Below are 22,970 nucleotides of genomic sequence, written 5' to 3'. Positions count from 1 at the left end.
GGTTACTGGCCCAACGCTCTATCCACTAGGACACCTGCCGCCCTAATGCTAACGACCTTGTTAAAAATCTGCTCTATGGTTCTCGGTAACGGACGAATGAGAGGCAGGGAGTGTGTTCATAACCTCCAATCAAATTGATTTGCGAATTTTCATCAATATTGGTGTCATATTGGCAGGGACATATGAATTTAACACTGAGCTTCAACCAAGGGCTATAATAGACACGACTAATGTATGCCAGTCTCTCTTGGCCAAGAGCTTTTTGTTTTTATAAGACACATTGTTGGAATTTCCATTTTGTTTGCAGTCAACTTACACACACACGCTACAAGGGGTCTTTTCACAGTCCACAGGTCCAGAACAAATTCAAGGAAACAAAGTATTATACAGAGCAATGATTGCGTGGAACTCCCATCTCATATAGCGCAAGTGGACAGAACCTGGTTTCAAAAACAAATAAAGTAACACCTCACTGCAAAACGCTTCTCCCCATGTGACCTATTTTTTATCAGTATGTATAACGGATAGAATCATACACACTGTTTTAATGTATGTAAATTGTAAAGTATTTTTGCTTGTGTAAGACTGGACATCTGGAAGACTAGCTGACGCTATTGACTTCGGCTAATGGGGATCCTAATAAAATAAACCAAATATGCGTCTTCACACTCATTATTCACCCCATTGAACATGTTGGCGATAAACTGTGCACAATAAAGGAGTGGATTTACAGGTAGGCCTCCCTATATTCACTTTGCCATCTGATATGACTATGTATAAAGGATCCAAAGTCAATATTGGAAAGACTTTGCTGAACTCCATCCACACTGAAAAGGAGCGTTATAAACGATTAGATTGAGTCAACGCAGCCTTCATAGTTCACCATAACTTATGGCAGAACCATTCAGAGAACACATTCCATAGAATCAACCATAGACTACAGTAAATATACCCAATCGACAAACATTCCTTTTCGAAATGCTCTATATTGAGTAGCCTAAGTTGTCATGGTTTGGAAAGAAACGAAAGTTATGCTATTGGTTAAAGCAGCCCAATGGGCCTACAAGCAAATCAGTAAGTTAAATTCAGATGAGTAAATTTAACAATTTAGCTTTTCAGAAAAAAATTATATAAAAGTCAGCAATAAAATGAAAATGTCAGACCTACACTTTTTATAGGCCCATTGTCTTTGACATTAACATATAGGTGCTGCCGTATTTCTCCATGTCCCAGCTATGCACAACAAAATTGCATAAGTGAGTAACCAGTCAGATACCCGTGTATTTAGTTAAGCCTAAATAGTCATCGGAAAAAAAATTGTTCACCGCAACCAAAGTTAGGAGAAAAGAAGCCCATATTTCGATACTTGGAAGAGATTATGCTGATCATTAAAGTAAACAGAATTATCCAAAACAATATTGGGCTATGCAACACTTAAGTCTAAATGAACGCATATTTTTATTTACTAAAATTAGTGTTTGCAGTAGGCCTATTTTAGGTGGGCCTATTTTAGGTGGAAGAGGTGATGAAAACTTTAGTTATACAAGACCGTGTTCATCCGTCATGTTTTGAGTTCTCGTTAGTCACACTTCGTTAGACCCATCGCCTAAGATAAATCACTTTGCTTTTCAACGTTACACTCATTTCATTCTGTGAAGCGGCATTTCCTATGGCCTATGATACCTGACAGATTTCACCCATCAAACTCACGTCACATCCCCCATCGATAAGTACTCATCAGGTGGCTCATACCCCACACAATCACCAAAACACACATGACTCAGTAATCTTGTTTCGTACAAATTTATTCATCATTTAAGAATAGAGGATGGTCTTAAAATAAGTAGAAACGTCAGTTTTAAATAAAACCTCCTCTTGGCCCATGATATGGGTTAAGCTGACTAAAAACCACAGAAAAATGTCAAATGGAACATTATAACATTTAAAAAAATTACTATAAATAAAAACTTGCACTTGCGACCCGCAGTCTTACATTTCATTAAAACCTAGGTCATGAAGAAAAAGACTACAAAGATTTGGACACAGCCGACACTGACATTCTACAAATTAATTGTAAACACGTATGAACCAACTCAATCCAGCTTTTCTGAAATACAACGCCTCTTCACGAGGCCAGATGCCTTTTTCAGAGAAAATATGATGGCATTATTAAAATATAGAAGTCCAATTCTTCTACAGAAGTTGATTGCTTATAAATCATGATAAAAGCCTATTTGCAATGCAATTTACTCTGGTGGACTGAACAGTCAGTTTCAGTCCAGGATATGTAGTTTTAAAATGCTTTAAAATGGACAACTCATTGAGATAAAAAATAAAATGTATTATTTTTTTTATTCTTTTTTTAACTACTGAACGGCGATTATTTTAGCAATCAAAATGTTCAAGTATACGAAGTACTTAAGTTTATAGTCATTTGTTTCAAATGTGGGTTAGGGGTAGCGTTCCGTTCACGCCAGTCCCCGCGGTCTGATAGTGCGGATGTACACTGTGTAACCGACTGGTCTGCAGGGACGCGTGATCCGCGCTGTCGCCACCGGGAGGCAGGTACATGCTGATCATATCCCTCAGGTCCCCCAAACACGCTCTCTGGGAGTGAGAAGTAATCGCCGGAGGTGGTGAGCTCGGCTCGGTCTTGCACACGGAGGCCATGGAACCCAAGCCCATGGCACTGGAGGTTTGCTGTGTGTATGCGGGGGACATGCTGTACGTGGATGCTGCGTTCATGTAGGTCTGCGCCGAGGACATCATGGGGTACTGAAGCCCTGCCATCTCATACCGGTGCATCTGCTGAATCTGAGGGCTGTTGATGCTGTGATGCTGAGGGTAGGCCAACTGGTCCTGCATGAGGGAGTACGCACTGTTTGTCCAGCCATTCATGTGAGCATAACTGTCCATCCGCTGTCCCACCGAGACGCCGTTGTTGACAGCATTGGCACCTGGCGCCAGAAGTCCTCCAGGCAAAGAATACTTGTCTTTCTTGAGCAGGGTCTTGGTCTTCCTGCGGGGACGGTATTTGTAATCCGGATGCTCCTTCATGTGCATGGCGCGCAGACGCTTGGCCTCGTCGATGAAGGGTCTCTTCTCCGCGTCGGTCAAAAGTTTCCAGTCTGCACCGAGCCGCTTGCTAATCTCAGAGTTGTGCATTTTAGGGTTCTCTTGTGCCATCTTTCTCCGCTGTCCACGAGACCACACCATGAAAGCATTCATAGGCCGCTTCACCCGGTCCTGGTCGTTGGCACTGTTGTTCTTGTTGCCCGCCGCTGAGCCCGAATTGGACTGCGGGAGTGGGCTCTTGATCTCGGTTTCCATCATGTTATACATTCAAACGGCTTTGAAATGTTCACTCTCAGGTGTGGATAAAGTTGAACAAAATACCGTCAAAGACAAGAGAGATAGAAATAGTACTGACCAGTCTCATGTGAGGAAAAAAAAAAGTTGTCAAAAGACGCTCAGGCAATGTTAGTTTTTCAGGTGCTTCCAATTTCTCAGTGCTCATCAGTTCGCTCTGAAACAGAACTCTGCAAACTTGTCTGCCAACCTCAGCTGTTATTAGTTCCCGGGTCATGTGATTTGGATTGACAGCGAAACAATGCGTTGCTCCCGACCAATCACAGCACGGCTTCGTCTACCGAATTGAGTTGGACAGTGCTCTGTTTGGGGTTGGAGTTGTAGAAGGAAAGGGATAGATTCAACTTGATACATAAAGAACACCTTATAAAACAGTTAAATTAGATTTAAAAACTAGGTGGTTCGAGCCCTGAATGCTGATTGGCTGACAGCCGTGGTATATCATACCGTATACCATGGGTATGACAAAACATTTATTTTATTGTCTAATTATGTTGGTAACCAGTTTATAATAGCAATAAGACACCTCTGGGTTTGTTGCGTCATGCCTAAGAACAGCCCGTAGCCGTGGTATATTGGCCATATACAACACCTCCTCTGGCCTTATTGCTTAATTATAGTTAATCTGAAGTAATTCAAACAAACTATACATGTATATATGTATATTGAGACGTTAAAATGTAAGTTACTTCACATGCAAGAAACATTTTAGAAAATGGCTGAAATCTTAATGAAACAAACTGAATCATAGCCTATTTAGGGTTTTAGGGTTTTAAAATGAAACGAATAAGTTTGATGGAACGGATCACGTCGATAATTCAAGTCAACTTGATCATCAAATATATTATCCTAATAGTTAAATATATAGGTTTGAGTTTGTACGTGCTATAGACATGACTGATCATAAAAAAATAAACCATGCATAAAACTCTAGCAAATCATGTCATTACAGACGTAACTTCATAATTTCTAAACGGTCTTGATAAAGAAAAAGGTGGAAATCAAATAATCCCATTCAAGTGGTGACTGGAGGCGGGGTTCCAATGCCTGTATAGATAGACCTATGAGTGCAAGGCAAATATCGAGGCAGAAAAGTGCTATTATTCTCTCCATTCATTCATGAATACTCGCCCCTCCTTAAATATCAAGATAATAGCTTAGAATTGTAGATTGGCATCTATATATGACTTGAGGTTAGCGTGCTCCTTCATACAGAAGTGTTTTTGTAAACACCATTTCAATTGCAGCCAATGTCAGACAGCAAACAATTTGTTAATATATTGAAAATGTGTGTACTTGTCATTTTCAAATGGGGATTTATCATGAATTGAATTAGAATGTATTTATTAAATTAACATATTGACAAAAAGTCTGATTAATCAAAACAGCATGACACTGAAGATGTTTTAAATTTAAATGTGGGTTATTTAAAATAAACTGCACAGTAAGTGTGCGTAATTGGCACAATATTGGATTAAATGTTTTGTTTACCATGTCCATTGATGTTTGCAAGTGCGGATTCACTTTCTATTTCTCGACTAGTTTTGGTTAATCTCAGTAGCCAATTCTCAAAACAGCCAACATTGGGAATGGTACAGCGGCGAAAGATAAAACCTTGATACATCAACGACCTCTTGTGGAGAGAAGACTGCCTACAGCCTCCCTCTCAATACTTTGTTTTGAAGCAAGGGTTGATTGGTGCTCTGAGAAAGTTAATATATATTTACGCTACTTCGTCGTGAAATTCGACAGCTCTTGTGCGTAAAACGTTTTCACTCTGCAGTGCTAATGGTTATTAATATGGTCACCGCAATACCCGAAACACACGGTTCCTGTTTAGCTGTTGAAACCGAGGTGAGACTTTCTCCCAGCCCTCGGGAAAACTTGACACCTGCTAATGACTACACGTGCTTCGCCCATCAAAAACGTCCCAAATCAATACCTCCGCCACTCAATATTGAGCACCACAGATCTGGGAGCGATTAAGGATTGGAAATATTAACGAAAAGGAATTCTGCACACTAATGACCTCACTATTAAATCTAAAGAAGTTCCAAATGTCTATGTTTTATTTCAGGAACCCATCTAATGTATTGATATCATGGGTAAGCATATTTATGCATGTGAATTGGATTTCAAAATCGAAAGGTGAGATTATTTGATATCAAAACTTTAAATAGACTATTGTCACCTCTTTTCAACAGAATAGCATAGGATTTACAACAAAATAATTATCAAGGCTTGACATTAAATAATATAATCTATAGTCCATGTACCCATAACAATCTGATGTAATAAACAAGCCTACATTTTTTAAAAAGCTTTATTTAACTAGGCAAGTCAGTTAAGAACAAATTCTTATTTTCAATGACGGCCTAGGAACAGTGGGGTTACTGCCTTGTTCAGGGGCAGAACGACATAATTTTACCTTGTCAGCTCCGGGATTCAACCTCGCAACCTTTCGGTTACTAGTCCAACGCTCTAACCACTAGGCTACCTGCCGCCACACCCAAACTTATGATGTTGAAATATAGGGGGATATTACATTTGACTTAAAAGCCAAGTGCAGTCAAAAACGTGATTTCCCCATGTTCTGTATGTATTTCCACACTATGAGGTTGGAATAATACTGTGACATTGTAAAAAAATAATGATAATGCCCTTTTAGTGTAAGAGCTGTTTGCAAAGACCACCTGAAATTTCAGCCTGTTTTGATGGGATGGAGTTTTGGCCTGCTTGGTGACTTCCCTAGGTGGTAGATGAGTTAATAGACCAATAAGAAAGAGAGTTCCAAGCCTCTGTCAATAACAGCTAGTTTTCCCCTCCCCACTCAGGCCACTCCCAGATAGTACTAGCAAAATTACTGAGAAATTGCTGTTTGCTAAGAAGCAATTGTAGTTTATTTTTCACAATTTTCATTAAAAACCATCACAGTGTAAGGTACTTACTTCATTGTTACCCAGAAATGATTTGATATTGAGATACAAACGGCTGCATTGGACCTTTAATAAATCTAACGAATGGAATTCACTTTCAAAACATGTCTGTCAGAGAAAGAGTAGCCTACATTCAATTTAGTTGAATACACAGTATTAATGTAAATCAATACCATAGAAACGCAGTTCAACACTTGCTATCCAGCTCATAGAACAACATATTGATTAACCTAGACGTTAATCAATTGAAAAGCTTTGTTGATTGATCCGCCATCAACAGAGCACAGGACTTGTCGCTAACCTCTAATTAGTGCTTGGGTTAACCCATCTAATTCAGAAAGCAGTTATTTGTTTATCTGGGAAGATTCACAAACTTATCCGCTTGTAATCTTCTTATGGAAATCGACCAGACAGCGGGAAAAGGAAAACTCGATGTTACCCGGGGTTCGGTAATGAGGGCCTCTGTGCACCTCATTTCCTAATTAACGAAAGCGGAGGGCGAGGAGGACCACCAGCAAAGCCTGCCAGTGTTCGGCCTCGCGAGCTCCATGCCCCTCGGGCCCCATGGCCTGCAGCGTCACGGCTTGCAGAAACACACTGTTGAAAGTGTTTGAAGCAAATGTATGAATGTTCAGGTATGCAGAGTAATGTGCAACCAGCATGCAAACAATGCCAGTTGAGTTACCATATCTGATATTCGTTTATTTCTGAACAAGCCCTTCATTTTAATTGGATTAACTAGTCATGCAACACCAAGGGATGCAGCAATTGAGTGACAAATGAAAATACTATATTTTTAATCAAGTCCTATAAAATATAAACCAAGACACACTAAAACCTCTTTCGATAAACTGCATCAGCCCCCTCAGAAGGCCTCTCAGCAACAATTGGCCAAGAGCTCCCATTCACTGACAGGAACAAGCTTGGGTAACCCTTCAAGTCATTTTTCTTTTATAGTCCAATGTATACCGTTTTTTAAAAATAAAAATGATTGAATAAAAACGTATTCCTCAAATGAAAGACTAATACATTTACGACCCATCATGTTGAATAATCTCTATTTCACTCCTGATCTGAATCGTATTAATGAGCAGTAAATAAACAATATGGAAATTACAGAAAGGCCCGCTATCGCATATCCGCACAATATGATAAGAGGATATAGCCTACTAAAAAGTATATAATGAACAACGATATTTGCGCAGGGCTTTAGGCGACTTAAAATTCATTCTAATTCGGTCTAATTGACACAAGGTGCATTAATTCCCCCATTGAAAGGGCATGCAGTTAGTCTGCACAATGTCCCTATGTAAGCTTACTGAATAGGGCTTTTGGTCAGAGAAATTGAATTCAGGACGGACAATGTGCTGGAAGGCGCATGGTAAATTTAATATTCTATAATATCCCCACTAAAAAGAAATATATTAGACGTGGCAGTGTATTTGTTTTATAATTTGAATAAAGACTATATACTGATTTAAATCCCCCAATATGAATAGAGAGAGTTATCTGGGGTATTTAACTAGCCTTATCAATAGACTGATTAATAAATAACAGCGGTTTGGTTGCTGGCTATAGGCTTTGTTGGCATACATTAAAAGAAAACATGTGCGGATAGAAATGCGAAACGGATCCCCACCGTTCTTTATTTAATCCAAGGGGGAAAACTATCATTTTGGCCTGGGAAAATATGGATATCCCCTCAAACAGACTATAAACCATTGCGTTAGATGTCCATTTAAACCCCACGGCCTCTGGAATCAATAACTTTTTTGTTTCAGCTCAGTGACTGCGGACAAGGCCTTTGAGAAACAGTAATTAACAAAGAATGGCTTTTCAATTACAGCCACAATAGAGACTGTCTCATTAAGATTTGCATGATTTTTGGACCAGGAATGCAAATGAAGATGCAATTTACACACGGTCTGCTGTTCCCATTGTGTCAGTGTAAATGGTTGCGTCTTCCCTCGTTTTACCACAGGTAAAATAATATGCACGGGCCACTTCAAGGAAGGGCGGTAGAGCGGGGTTACTACCCTCATTTGTTGTAAAAGTCGTAACATTTGAACGAACTCATGCTCCTGTAGATATTTAATGTTATTAACCGCATGCCTTGCTGCGTATATATTTTAACGTGTTTAATGTCTGTATGTAATGCAAGGTCATTACTGACTGTGGAATCATTTTAGCTTCTAATCACATTTCACCAGAGATTACATAATGTGCTAATTACATTGACAAAATGACCATAGCTTTGAATCACCCAAATTAATGATTTTGAAAAGTTAAATAATGATGAATATATAATAAAAAAAATACATGTTCTATGTCTATGAATAAAACTAAAAGGGCATACATTGTTGTTAATTAATTTATAAAATAATGTTAATTTATATTCATTATTCTTATTCATATTTTTGTACAGTATATTTTCAATCGGCTGTCTATAGACTGTTATTAAGACCATGACGTGCATTGCGTAATAGCCTATGGAACACCAAAGGTTAAGTGTCAGTTACAGACAATAAGATACTAAAATGTTGCGGTTTATTGCTAACGATGAACAACATCATCACTTGCGAATTACTGACTGTTTCGTAATCCTCCCGATATCTATCACACTAGTTCGCATCATGCAGCAGCTTGTACATCCCTGTAGCACATCAAGTAGTTGGACAGTGCACTATTAGCAGTGATTCATTTGTTCACGGTTCATTTAACATTTATCCATTACGTTAGCACCATTTCGAGAAACAGTCGATGACAAGGAGAGTAAGCCATCTGTAAATACATATTTAGGAAATATGTGAGCTCCATAAAAGAAAAACGAAATAATTTGATTTCAAAATAAAACACAAGAGATTTTCTGCACCCCCCTCTCTCTATGAACACATGGCAGAGAACAGACTATGCAACAACTCTTAAACATTTGGTAATTCCACACTAATGGTGGAAGACAGGCCTGTCTGTGTAGCATCACTGCTCTCACTGCTCTCAATGCATCCTCATGCATCCCACTTCCCCCAGGAGGGCTGGGTGACTGTGAACCAGAGGATGAAGCAGTGGCAGTGGATGTGTCCTTCACCGCTAACTGTCTCTGCACCCACACTTATACTCGTGGTTCCTTCATAGCAAACCTTGAGCGACGTTGCTATTGCAATGTAGTCTGGCCTAATGAATCGAGAGAGATGGGGAAAGGAGAAGGGGGCTCTATTCAACTCACCGTGTGTTGGGTTGTGTGACTGTTAGAGCATCATTTCCTCCTCTAGGACCGACCATGTTGTTGAAAGCCATGTCTGCGAGTCAGTCAGTCATTAAGACAGAGGGCCTGTCCTTCATACCTTCAAAGAGAAGAAAAACAAGCATTCAGAACAGAACTCATTTCCCTTTTTCACAGGCTGCCAACGAGCTTTAGTGGTGTGTCATCTGTCCACCAGGGCTAATGAAAAGGTCTTGCCACTGCTTCAGATGAGTCATTTGGTGTGTTGTCATTGTACCGATGAGGCTCAGCTCAGCTCTGAGACGCTATATTACGTCCGCACTCACCACCACCACCCAACTGGCCACCTTGTTGGGCCCGCTGGAATATAAGCGTCTCAGTTGAGCTGAGAAGCAAAGACAACATGCAACATGTTATTTTCCCCCTGTAGCTGTTTGTGAGGAATGCCTGAAACGGAGCCCCCCCCCCCCAGCAGCCCAAGCATGTCGTTGCTCATTGTGTTTCAGTGTGAGGAGGGCCGGCCCACGGCTGCTGACACACAGAGACCCTGGTGTAATCTCTTTAACCCATCACTGTCATCAGCAGACAAGGCGTGACCACCCAGCACTCTCTCTGCTTCATCTCACTTAGCCAAGAGAGTGTCCTGAGGCTCGCCACCTTGGGATTTGTTGCTCTTGCTTGGTGTCGTACTCGTGGTCGGAACCACAAACACTTTTTCTCAAGCACACCCACCGACTCGCCTACTCACCGATACACATCCACACACTCACTGAGAAGACAGCAGCTCACCTCACAGACACAAGATGCAGTCACTTTTGAGCTACAACTCTCAGGCCCAGTGGAGGCTGCCTAGGGGAGGACGGCTCATAATAAGGGAATGGCATCAAACCATGTGTTTGATGTATTTGATTCCATTCCACTGATTCTGCTCCAGCCATTACCACGAGCCCGTCCTCCCCAATTAAGGTGCCACCAACCTCCTGGGCACAGGCCTAAATTTAGTCAGGCTGTAGCAATACCTGCTTCCTCTCTAGAATAGGTTATTTTAAATGACTATTGCAAACGCTAAAACATAATGGGTTGTTTACTTGTCTTTTTAGAATATATAACACACACTTAATGTGTGAATATGTTGAATAGACTTAGTCAAGGCAATGGTAGGCAATCATTTTGTGATGCCTGAAGGACTCCTTAAGTAAAATATGCATTTTATATAAGGGTTATTGACCAATGTACCTCAAAGCCTTAATGAACGTATGTCACATAAAAAGGGCATTAGAAAAGAAGCATTTTAAATGAATATACGCTTTCAATTTGCTCCCTAGAGCACATTTTAAAACAATAATCCCTTACTTTTAGTATGGACAATTAAAAAAACATCCATAACAGCACATTTGGTATATGGTGCGTTAAATTAAAAAAAAATTACTAAAATACCCGGAATTATAAGATTATGACCATTCAAAGCAAATTTTGATTCAGTTTTAATTAAGCAGAAAATGTCATATGTTTTTTTTCTACTGAGCCACTGAATCAAGCTGGCTGTTATAACAATCCATTGTTTTAAAATGAGGATGTAACATGACTACTTCTATGTTTGCGTGAGATCAGATTCGGTTGCTGAGAACTTCCTCTACTGAAAATGCCCTCGTATTAAAATGTGTTGTAATCTCTATCATCTCAATTGACCCTATGGGCCAATCACCTCCATCCATCTCCTTTCTGTATTAACTGTAGCACTGTATATGTGGTGGTCTGTAACCTTGTGGATTGCTAGTCAATGGTTCATATTTGCAACTTCGTTGTTTTTTAGAGGTTCTTGGAGGAACCTTTTAATGGTTCAATGTAGCAAAGGGTTCCTTGGAGGAATCCTGGAGTGGAGGCGAGGCTTAGTAGGGGCGTGGTTTTAAGATAGATATTAACATAAATATAATTCCTGTTAATCTGTTCTGCTGTATATGTTCAGGTTGAACACTGACAGTTTTGTAGCTTCAATTCTGGTTTGAACCTTTACACAGGGGTTCGTCCAATACCCTTTCAGAAGGGGTTCTTGAAAGACCATTTTCAGAGGGGTTTTCTCAAGGAGCCTCCGGTGTGACAACCCAAAAGGTTCTTCAAGACACCTTAACTTCTAAGTGTACAGTATGCTTAATGCCATTGTTCAACCCCAGGCTGCTGAGGTTATAACACAATACACTGTCTGTCTGCAGGCTGATGATGCCATCCTGTTTAGTGATGTTGTCGCCTGTAAATCACCTTTTATGAACCACCTCTGTCTACTCTGCATTATCATTTTAAAGACTGTTATTGCCTACTGCATGGCTAATTACAGCGCTCATTATTTCTCATGTATCTTTTGAATCATTGCCATGTTCTACAGTTCCCCAAAAACAATAGAAACGTTCTCCTTTTTTTGTTTGGGAGAAAGTGCTGAAGCGTCATTTTCTTTCTTTGCGCCATGCCCTAGCAAGCGACTGGCTTTTGTTTTAGCCATAATTGAGATCCCACTAATCTGGCCCCTTTAAAAAAAATTAAACAGTCTCTTTGTCGAGCCTTCATTAGTTTAAGATAGTATTGTGAGAATGCGCAATTAATTTTCGGAGTGTATCTTGAATTAATTAAAAACATCCAATTTTGTAATATGATTAATACCATGAAGTTATCTGTATTTTCCCTAAAAATGTATATATAATAGGAATACTTTGTGCATTAATTGCAGAAATGGAGGCTTTTACAGTAGCCAAAGCTGGCTGAGGTAATTACAAAATGTAATTTATTATATGTTTAAGAGAGAAACAAACAAGTATAAATTGATAGATTAATCATGAGCGTCATTAAACCTAATCTGCGAGTGATTTGGAGGAAAATGACAAATCTCTGTTGCGCACCAAGCACTTGATAATGGAGATAGTGGCCATACATTTAGTCTCAGTCACGGTCTCATTAAAAGAGGCATAATTTAATTAAGAGTTAGCCATCGCCCTCCAAATATATTAATTACCTTGAGCGTGACGAGATGCGTTTGGGCGATTACTGGTGGTTTCATTACAGACAGTGTTCTAAATTCAGCCCAAACTAAGGTGGGGAAGTAGGAGTGTTGACAGGATAATGGATGGCCTGAGTCTGAAAGGAGGGTGCTGCTGGTGGCACCTTTCCTGAGGTAACGAGGGGTGAGCTGAGCTCACTTTGAGAGGTGAGACAGAGGACTGTGCTGCCGGCTGGATCTCCAGACCAGTGGCGGTTCTAGACCATTTCAACTGGGGGGGGGGCAAGCTGGGGCCAGTTGTACTGTTAGAGGGGCCAGTTACATTAGACGTTATTGTTGTCATATCGTTTTCTTCACTGCATTGCAGGCATTAGCAGGCAAAATACCATGTTCATAATCATCATCGTTGCCACTGTCTAATAACGGATGTAAAAAAAGAATGATAGCAAAAATTAGTTATGTAAAAATTATTTCATACTCCACATTTAGGGGTGCTAGAAGGGGGTCCAAAATTGTTGTCACAGGGGCACCCCCCCCCCCCAGAACCGCTAGTGCTCCAGAGGTAGCAAGACATCAACTCACTCACTGCCTTACCAGGGTCTATAAACATTCAGACCCCTTTACTTTTTCAAAATGTTGTTACGTTACAGCCTTATTCTAAAATGGATTAAATAGTTTTTCATCAATCTACACAGAATACCCCATAATGACAAGCAAAAACAGGTTTTAGAAATTTGGGCAAATTTATGAAAAATAGAAAAACACATTTACATAAGTATTCAGAACCTTTACTCCTTACTTTGTTGAAGCACCATTGGCAGGGATAACATCCTCAAGTCTATTTGGGGAGTTTCCCCATTCTTCTCTGCAGATCCTCTCAAGCTCTGTCAGGTTGGATGGGGAGTGTCCTACACAGCCATTTTCAGGTCTCTCCAGAGATGTTCGATCGGGTTCAAGTCAGGGCTCTGGATGGGTCACTCAAGAACATTCAGAGACTTGTCCTGAAGCCATTCCTGCATTGTCTTGGCTGTGTCTGAGGTCCTGAGCACTCTGGAGCAGGTTTTCATCAAGGGTCTCTCTTGATCATGACTAGTCTCCCAGTCCCTGCCGCTGAAAAACATCCCCACAGCATGATGCTGCCACCACCATGCTTCACCGTACGGATGGTGCCAGGTTTCCACCAGAAGTGACGCTTGGCATTCAGGCCAAAGAGTTCAATCTTGGTTTCATCAGACCAGAGAATTATGTTTCTCATAATCTGAGAGTCTTTAGGTGCCTTTTGGCAATTTCCAAGCGGGCTGTCATGTGCCTTTTACTGAGGAGTGGCTTCTGTCTGGCCACTCTACCATAAAGGCCTGATTGGTGGAGTGTTGCAAAGATGATTGTCCTTCTACCATCACCACCTAGGAATTCTGGAGCTCTGTCAGAGTGACCAGCGGGTTCCTTGTCATCTCCCTGACCAAGGCCCTTCTCCCCCAATTACTCACTTTTGCAGGGCGGCCAGCTCTAAGAAGAATCTCCGTGGTTACAAACTTCTTCCATTTAAGAATGATGGAGGCCACTGTGTTCTTGGGGACCTTCAATGCTGCAGAAATGTTTTAGTTCCCTTCCCCAGATCTGTGCCTCGACACAATCCTGTCTCGGAGCTCTCTGACAATTCCTTCGACCTCAAGGCTTGGTTTTTGCTCTGACATGCAATGTCAACTGTGGGACCTTACATAGACAGGTGTGTGCCATTCCAAATCATATCCAATCAATTGAATTTACCACAGGTGGACTCCAATCAAGTTGTATAAACATCAAAGATGATCAATGGAAACAGGATGCACCTGAGCTCAATTTCGAGTCTCATAGCAAGGGGTCTGAATACTTATGTTAATAAGGTATTTCTGTTTTAAATTTTTAATACATTGCCAAAAATGTCTAAAAACCTGTTTTTGCTTTGTCATTATGGGGTATTGTATGTAGATTGATTAGGAAAACAATGAATTTGATCCATTTTAGAACAAGCCTGTAACGTAACCAAATGTATGAAAATCAATTGAACATGGGCGTGGTCTACATAAGCAGTAAGGAAAGTCTGGAATGAGGACAAATATTTTTTTGGGGGGTTTAACACGGAACATTAGAAAATACAGATACCCCCTCAAAAACACACTTCCCACCACATGACCATTACATCAGGACTGACACCATTCTGGAAAATAAGGTGCCACCACAGGAGGCTGGTGGCACCTTCACTGGAGAGGACAGGCTCGTGGTAATGGCTGGAGTGGAATCGTTGGAATGGCATAAAATATATCAAACATGGTTTCTATGGGTTTGGTCCCATTCCATTTGCTCCGTTCCAGATATTTTTACGAGCTGTCCCCTCAGCAGCCTCCACTGAAACAGACAGGATCAAATCACACTTACGGGACATTAGGTTCTGTATATTACTGACAGAGAACATTGAATGGGGGAAACAGGCTTTTAGGAGTACTATCAATATCTAGGAATAGACTAACTAACGTATCTATGGTCCAGTACTGGGTGCTATAATCCTAATGGTTTGTCATGGTGTGCTTTGTGACACTACATTCAGAGCCAGTGTCTTTCACTTGTACAGGGGATTGAATGAAGAGGATCTCAGTCAGAAGGACACATACACTATATGACCAAAGGTAGACCTGCTCGTCGAACATCTCATTCCAAAGTCATGGCCATTAATATGGAGTTGGTCCCCCCTTTGCAGCTATTACAGCCTCCACTCTTCTGGGAAGGCTTTCCACTAGATGTTGGAACATTGCTGCAGGGACTTTCTTACATTCAGCCACAAGAGCATTAGTGAGGTTGGGAACTGATGTTGGGCAATTAGGCCTGGCTCGCAGTCGGCGTTCCAATTAATCCCAAAGGTGTTCGATGTGGTTGAGGTCAGGGCTCTGTGCAGGCCAGTCAAGTTCTTCCAGACCGATCTCAACAAACTATTTCTGTATGGACCTCGCTTTGTGCACGGGGGCATTGTCATGCGTAAACAGAAAAGGGCCTTCCCCAAACTGATGCCACAAAGTTGGAAGCACAGAAAAGTCTAGAATGTCATTGTATGCAGTAGTGTTAAGATTGCCCTTCACTGGAACTAAGGGGCCAAGCCCAAACCATGAAAAACAGCCCCAGACCAATATTCCACCAAACTTTACAGTTGGCTCTATGCATTGGGGCAGGTAGTGTTCTCCTACCATCCGGCAAACCCAGATATGTCAGTCGGACTGCCAGATCCATGCTTCAAGATTGTTTTGATCACGTGGACTGGGATATGTTACGTATACACGGACACAGTGACTGAGTTCATCAGGAAGTGTATACCCAAACCAAAAAACGTGGATAGATGGCAGCATTCGCTGAAAACTGAAAGTGCGAACCACCGCATTTAACCACTGCAAGGTAATTGTTAATATGATTGAATTCAAACAGTGTAGTTATTCCCACCGTAAGGCAATCAAACAGGCAAAAATGACTCAGACATGAGATGTATGTGGCAGGGTCTGCAGACAATAACGGATTACAAAAGAAAAACCAGCCATGTTGCAGACACTGACATCTTGCTCATCGACAAGCTAAATACCTTCTTCACCCGCTTTGAGGATTACACAGTGCAACCTACGCGGCCCGCTCCCAAGGACTGTGGGATCTCGTTCTCCGTGCCCGTGCCCGACGTGAGTAGGACATTTAAGCGTGTTAACACTCGCAAGGCTGCCGGCCCAGATGGCATCCCTAGCCGCATCCTCAGAGCATGTGCAGACCAGTTGGCTGGAGTGTTTACGGACATATTCAATCTCTCCCTATCCAAAATAAAGGAGCTGATTGTGGACTTTTGGAGACTGCAGTGGAGAAGGTGAAAAGCTTCAAGTTCCTCGGTGTACACATCACTGACAATCATAAATGGTCCACCCACATACACAGTGTGGTGAAGAATGCGCAACAGCGATTCTTCAATCTCAGGAGGCTGAAGAAGACCCTCACAAACATTTACAGATGCACAATTGAGAGCATCCAGTTGGGCTGTATCACCGCCTGGTATGGCAACTGAACCTCGTGAAACCGCAGGGCTCTCCAGAGGGTGGTGCGGTCTGCCCAAGGCATCATAGGGGGCACTCTGCCTGCCCTCCAGGACACCTACAGCACCCAATGTCAAAGGAAGGCCAAAAAGATCATCAAGGACATCAACCATCTGAGCCAAGGCCTGTTCACCCTGCTATCATCCAGAAGGCTAGGTCAGTACTGGTGCATCTAAGCTGGGACCGATAGACAGCTTCTATCTCAAGGCCATCAGACTGTTAAATAACCATCACTAGCCAGCTACCACCCGGTTACTCAACCCTGCACCTTAAAGGCTGCTGCCCTATGTACATAGACATGGAATAACTGGTCACTTTAATAATGGAACACTAGTCACTTTAATAATGTTAACATACTGTTTTACTCATTTCATATGTATATACTGTATTCTACTGTATTTTAGTCAATGCAACTCTGACATTGCTCGTCGTAATATTTATATATTCATTTTACTTTTAGATTTGTCTGCATTGTTGTGAATTGGCAGACACTACTGCACTGTTGGAGCTAGGAACACAAGGATTTCGCTACACCAGCAATAACATCTACTAAATACAGTTGAAGTCGGAAGTTCACAAACACTTAGGTTGGAGTCATTAAAACTTGTTTTTCAACCGCGCCACAAACCTCTTGTTAACAAACTACAGTTTTGGCAAGTTGGTTAGGACATCTACATTGTGCATGACACAAGTAATTTTTCCAACAATTGTTTACAGACAGATTATTTCACTGATAACTCACTGTATCACAATTCCAGTGAGTCAGAAGTTTACATACACTAAGTTGACTGTGCCTTTAAACAGCTTGGAAAATTCCAGAAAATTATGTCATGGCTTTAGAAGCTCTGATAGGCGAATTGACATCATTTGAGTCAATTGGAGGTGTACCTGTGGATGTATTTCAAGGCCTACCTTCAAACTCAGTGCCTCTTTGCTTGACATCATGGGCGCGGTGGCATGTGCCTGTAATCCAAGTCACTGGTAGGCTGAGGTTGGCGGATCGAGTGAGCTGAGGAGCTCTGGGCTGCAGCACGCTATGTCGAACGGGTGTCCATGCTAAGTTCGGTATCGATATGGTGATCCTGGGGGAGCCCGGGATCACCAGGTTGTCTAAGGGCCTTCCCTGTGGCTCAGTTGGTAGAGCATGGTGTGTGCAACGCCATGGTTGTGGGTTCGTTTCCCACGGGGGGCCAGTACACAAAAAAAATAAAAAATACATGAAATGAAATGTATGCATTCACTACTGTAAGTCGCTCTGGATAAGAGCATCTGCTAAATGACAAAAAATGTAAAAAATGTCAAATCAAAAGAAATCAGCCAAGACCTCAGAAAATAAATTGTAGACCTCCACAACTCTGGTTCATCCTTGGGTGCAATTTCCAAATGCCTGAAGGTACCATGTTCATCTGTACAAATGCAAGTATAAACACCATGGGACCACACAGCTGTCATACTGCTAAGGAAGGAGACACTTTCTGTCTCCTAGAGATGAATGTACTTTGGTGCAAATCAATCCCAGAACAACAGCAAAGGACCTTGTGAAGATGCTGGAGGAAAAATGTACAAAAGTATCTATATCCACAGTAAAACGAGGTCTATATTGACATAACCTGAAAGGCCGCTCCGCAAGGAAGAAGCCACTGCTCCAAAACTGCCATAAAAACTGCAGACTACGGTTTGCAACTGCACATGGGGACAAGGATCGTACTTCTTGGAGAAATGTCCTCTGGTCTGATGAAAAAAATAGAACTGTTTGGCCATAATGACCATTGTTATGTTTGGAGGAAAAAAGGGGAGGCTTGCAAGCTGAAGAACACCACTCCAACCGTGAAGCACGGGGGTGGCAGCATCATGTTGTGGGGGTGCTTTGCTGCAGGAGGGACTGGTGCATTTCACAAAATAGATGGCATCATGAGGATGGAAAATTATGTGGATGGGAAATTATGTGGATATATTGAAGCAACATCTCAAGACATCAGTCAGGAAGTTAAAGCTTGGTCGCAAATGGGTCTTCCAAATGGACAATGACCCAAGCATACTTCCAAAGTACTTCCAGAGGCCTACAAACCTGACTCAGTTACACCAGCTCTGTCAGGAGGAATTGGCCAAAATTCACCCAACTTATTGTGGGAAGCTTGTGGAAGTCTAGCTGCAACGTTTGAGCCAAGTTAAACAATTTAAAGGCAATTCTACCAAATACTAATTGAGTGTATGTAAACTTCTGACCCACTGGGAATGTGATGAAATAAATAAAAGCTGAACTAAATCATTCTCTCTACTATTATTCTGACATTTCACATTCTTAAAATAAAGTGGTGATCCTAACTGACCTAAGACATGGAATTTTTACTCGGGTTAAATGTCAGGAATTGTGAAAAATGGAGTTTAAAGGTATTTGGCTAAGGCGTATGTAAACTTCAGACTTCAACTGTATGTTATGTGACCAATACAATTGTATTTCGTTTTAGATCGTAAAGGGTGATTCATCACTCCAGAGAACGCATTTTCACTGCTGCAGAGTCCAATGGCGGTGAGCTTTACACCACTCCAGCCGATGCTTTACATTGCGCATGGTGATCTTAGGCTTGTGTGCGGCTGCTCGGCCATCGAAACCCATTTCATAAAGCTCCCAACAAACAGTTCTTGTGTTGACATTGCTTCCAGAGGTAGTTTGGAACTCAGTAGTGAGAGTTGCAACTGAGGACAGATCATTTCTACGCGCTATGCGCTTCAGCACTCGGCAGTCCTGTTCTGTGAGTTTGTGTGGCCTAACACTTTGCGACTGAACCGTTGTTGTTCCAAGACGTTTCCACTTCACAATAACAGCACTTACAGTTGACTGGGGCAGCTATAGCAGGAAAGAAATTTGACGAACTGACTTGAAATGTAGCATTCTATGACAGTGCCACATTGAAAGTCACTGAGCTTTTCAGTAAGGCCATTCTACTGCCAGTGTTTGTCTATGGAGATCGCACGGCTGTTTGCTCGATCTGATACACCTGTCAGAAATGGGTGTTGTTGAAAAAGCCAAATCCAGTAATTGGAAGGGATGTCCACATACAGTATCAGTCAAAAGTTTGGGGTTTTGTTTATTTTTACTATTTTCTACATTGTAGAATAATAGTGAAGACATCAAAACTATGAAATAACACCTATGGAATAATGTAGTAACCAAAAAAGTGTAAACAAATCTAAATATATTTGAGATTTGAGATTCTTCAAAGTAGCCACCCTTTGTCTTGATGACATCTTTGTATTATTCTACGAATTAGAAACTAGTAAAACAAAGAAAAACCCTTGAATGAGTAGGTGTCCAAACTTTTGACTGGTACTGTATATATTTTGTATATATAGTTTATTTTGTGCATATGACGGTACTGAGTTGAATCGTAATGCCCACAGACAAACACAGTCCCACAACAGGGGTGAGATCAGTGCAGCTGAAGAGGACAGCTCAATGCCCCGGAGACTGACGTGTCAATGGAAGATACAAGCTGCTGCTGAGAGGAAAGGAGATGAGATGTCTCACAGACTCACTGCACTCCTCACTGACAGTAACACAGTGGCACTAAGCTACCTCCAACTGGAGCTCTCTCACTCTCATTGATCTTTTCCTCTTGTCTTTCACTCACTCACTCACTCACTCACTCACTCACTCACTCACTCACTCACTCACGCAAACACGGATTGTACAAACACATGATCAGCCGCGTAAACACGTGGAGGCATTCAAGCATATGAAGGGAGTAGTGAATCGGGCCATGCATTACATAAACTGTTACGAGCGTTGTCTTTAAAGTTTGATTTAGAATCCTTGACAAGTGATACCTATTACATCCCTGTACACTAGGTTAACATGTCAGTACATTACAGTCAACAAGCTGTATTGGGTCTGTCAAACCTTCACATTTATTTTGAAAACCACCAAATTGCCAGTTTGAGTTTGAGCTCTGATCTAAAGCGACATACCTGCTTTGAAAGTCACTTTAATCACATTATCTCTTCTGTTGGCCCTGTCCACCTTGTGTCTTGAATCTTTGCCTGATCATTTTTACTAACTTGCCGCTCAATAGACACACAATATACAATCATAGCATCCGGACCAATATGTGATACCTTTACAGAAAATTCGATATCTGTATCATCTGTAGTCATTTGATATTTTTGCCAGACTGGACTTGAAAATGTTTCCATGATTTATCTTACAATGAATGCATTCTTACCCAACAACTGTGACTCAGATGGACCACAAACTTATTGCCGTTAGATTTTCTGCTATCTTGGATCTGCATAGAGCTACAGAGAACAAAACTCAGAGAACAGAACATACCATACGACATATACCATCTCTCTCTACACCACCCTCCCTCACATTTCCCCAACCACCACCATCTCACCCTCAGACACTCACCCAGCTCTGACTGGCCTCCGGGGCTCCTGCTCTCCGATCCCTGTGTGAGGTGTCACACGTTCAGTGGCTCCCAGACGACAGGTCCGGTGGGATGGGGCCTTGGGATGAGGATTGGCTCGCGGCGAGGACTGACGAGTGGGTGGAATGCCCAGCCCCATGCAGACACAACCGGCTGGGCTGAGACAGGGACTAGAGGGGCGGCTGCTCCTGCCTCCTCGATCCCACCTGCAGCAGAGCAAGAGAGGGAGAACCAGGCAGGCGCCTGTGGTGTCTCTGTGCACGCTACAGCCGAGCCCTCCCTGCTCTGGGACCCATCTCATTCAGCCAAGATTGCTTCATACAAAAGTTGACAATGCACCAGTGAAAGCCATTGTTGATATTCAACATTTTTTAAATAGCTGAGCAGAATAGTCAACATGGCAGGCCGTAAAACTTGGCAAGGGAAACTGACCTGGAGCTTCCCAGTTTGAAAAGGGCTGCAGTGCAGCGGGAGAGAAGAGCGAGGAGTCTCTGTGTCAAAAAGGAGTGCTGGTGTGAAAAGAGAACAAAAACAAAACGTCTCCTATCCCAGGGGAATGGACTACAATGCTTGTTGTGTGGCGATGAAAGGACAATACCCTGACCGGGTCAGAACCATATTAGTATTCAACAGATCGTATTAATACAAATATAACAATGCAGTCAGTGTTATCAGATTCACTGTAATAAAGGATGTTGCAATTCTAGACTTCATAATTTCCTCAGAAGTCATCTGAGCAGGTTAACTTAATACAAGCATATTAGTGATTATTGAAGTTAAAACTACAAAACCATTTTCGATATTTACAGCAATGCCATTAGAGGCTGATCTCTCCCTAATGTCCATAGAGATAGTGACAGTGAGGGCCATCCATCCTCTTCTGGGATGTTGTTCTGATGATCCTCCTTGACGCGTCCTGACAGCTAATGGTGTTCTGTTTCCGTCTTTGTCACCGTGACAACCCTGCAGATTGATATAGACATTTAAGAAGCCTTTAACCTCCCATCTGTCAGAGCATGGGGGCCCAATGAAGCTCTGAGAAGGAGCTATGCTAACATGCTAAGAAGGGAGGCAGCAATCGATAAGGCAGTCAACGTTATACTCGATAGTGATGTATGTTTGTGTGATTTTGTGACAATTCCTGACATTTAATCCAAGTAAAAATTCCCTGTCTTAGGTCAGTTAGGATCACCACTTTATTTTAAGAATGTGAAATGTCAGAATAATAGTAGAGAGAATGATTTATTTCAGCTTTATTTCTTTCATCACATTCCCAGTAGGTCAGAAGTTTACATACACTCAATTAGTATTTGGTAGCATTGCCTTTAAATTGTTTAACCTGTTGGGGCTAGGGGGCAGTATTTTCACGGCTGGATAAAAAAACGTACCCGATTTAATCTGGTTACTAATCCTACCCAGTAACTAGAATATGCATATACTTATTATATATGGATAGAAAACACCCTAAAGTTTCTAAAACTGTTTGAATGGTGTCTGTGAGTATAACAGAACTCATTTGGCAGGCAAAACCCTGAGACATTTTCTGACAGGAAGTGGATACCTGATGTGTTGAATTACCTTTAAGCCTATGCCATTGAAACACACAGGGGTTGATTAATGTTTTGGCACTTCCTATTGCTTCCACTAGATGTCACCAGCCTTTACAAAGTGTTTTGAGTCTTTTACTGTGAGATCTGACCGAACAAGAGCCATGGAACGGTGATGGCCGATTAGACTCTGGCGCGCGAGTTCATGTTGGGTACCCTCGTTCCAATACGTTATAAAAGAGAATGCATTCGTCCACCTTGAATATTATTCATGTTCTGGTTAAAAAAGGCCCTAATGATTTATGCTATACAACGTTTGACATGTTTGAACGAACGTAAATATATTTTTTCCCCTCGTTCATGAAGTGAAGTCCGGCGGGCTTAGATC

At 41.6% G+C, this 22,970-nt stretch overlaps 1 protein-coding gene and 1 long non-coding RNA gene across 2 annotated transcripts in view; both read right to left on the bottom strand.

Moving 5' to 3' along the window:
• The window catches only part of LOC123744641 (uncharacterized), a 64,797-nt gene extending 43,469 nt beyond the window's left edge, over positions 1 to 21,328 (bottom strand). The window contains exons 1-2 of the long non-coding RNA XR_006771046.1: positions 21,017 to 21,328; positions 9,529 to 9,646 (exon numbers count right to left, since the gene is read on the bottom strand). This is a non-coding gene — a long non-coding RNA (uncharacterized lncRNA). The remainder of the gene's footprint in view (positions 1 to 9,528; positions 9,647 to 21,016) is intronic.
• LOC106611736 (transcription factor Sox-3) lies at positions 1,788 to 3,562 on the bottom strand. The gene has a single exon (XM_014212260.2). It carries the CDS (start codon positions 3,340 to 3,342, stop codon positions 2,440 to 2,442), a length of 903 nt encoding a protein of 300 aa, XP_014067735.1. The 5' UTR covers positions 3,343 to 3,562; the 3' UTR covers positions 1,788 to 2,439.
• Positions 21,329 to 22,970: the final 1,642 nt, after the last annotated feature.

The sequence above is a fragment of the Salmo salar genome, chromosome ssa09 (assembly GCF_905237065.1).
Source record: "Salmo salar chromosome ssa09, Ssal_v3.1, whole genome shotgun sequence".
NCBI lineage: Eukaryota > Metazoa > Chordata > Actinopteri > Salmoniformes > Salmonidae > Salmo > Salmo salar.
Note: the sequence above shows the minus strand (reverse complement) of the source record. Positions and strands in the feature narration are given on the sequence as shown.

Excerpts from the sequence above, each read along its gene's own strand:
- LOC106611736 (XM_014212260.2), bottom strand. The coding sequence starts at position 3,342 with ATGTATAACATGATGGAAACCGAGATCAAGAGCCCACTCCCGCAGTCC.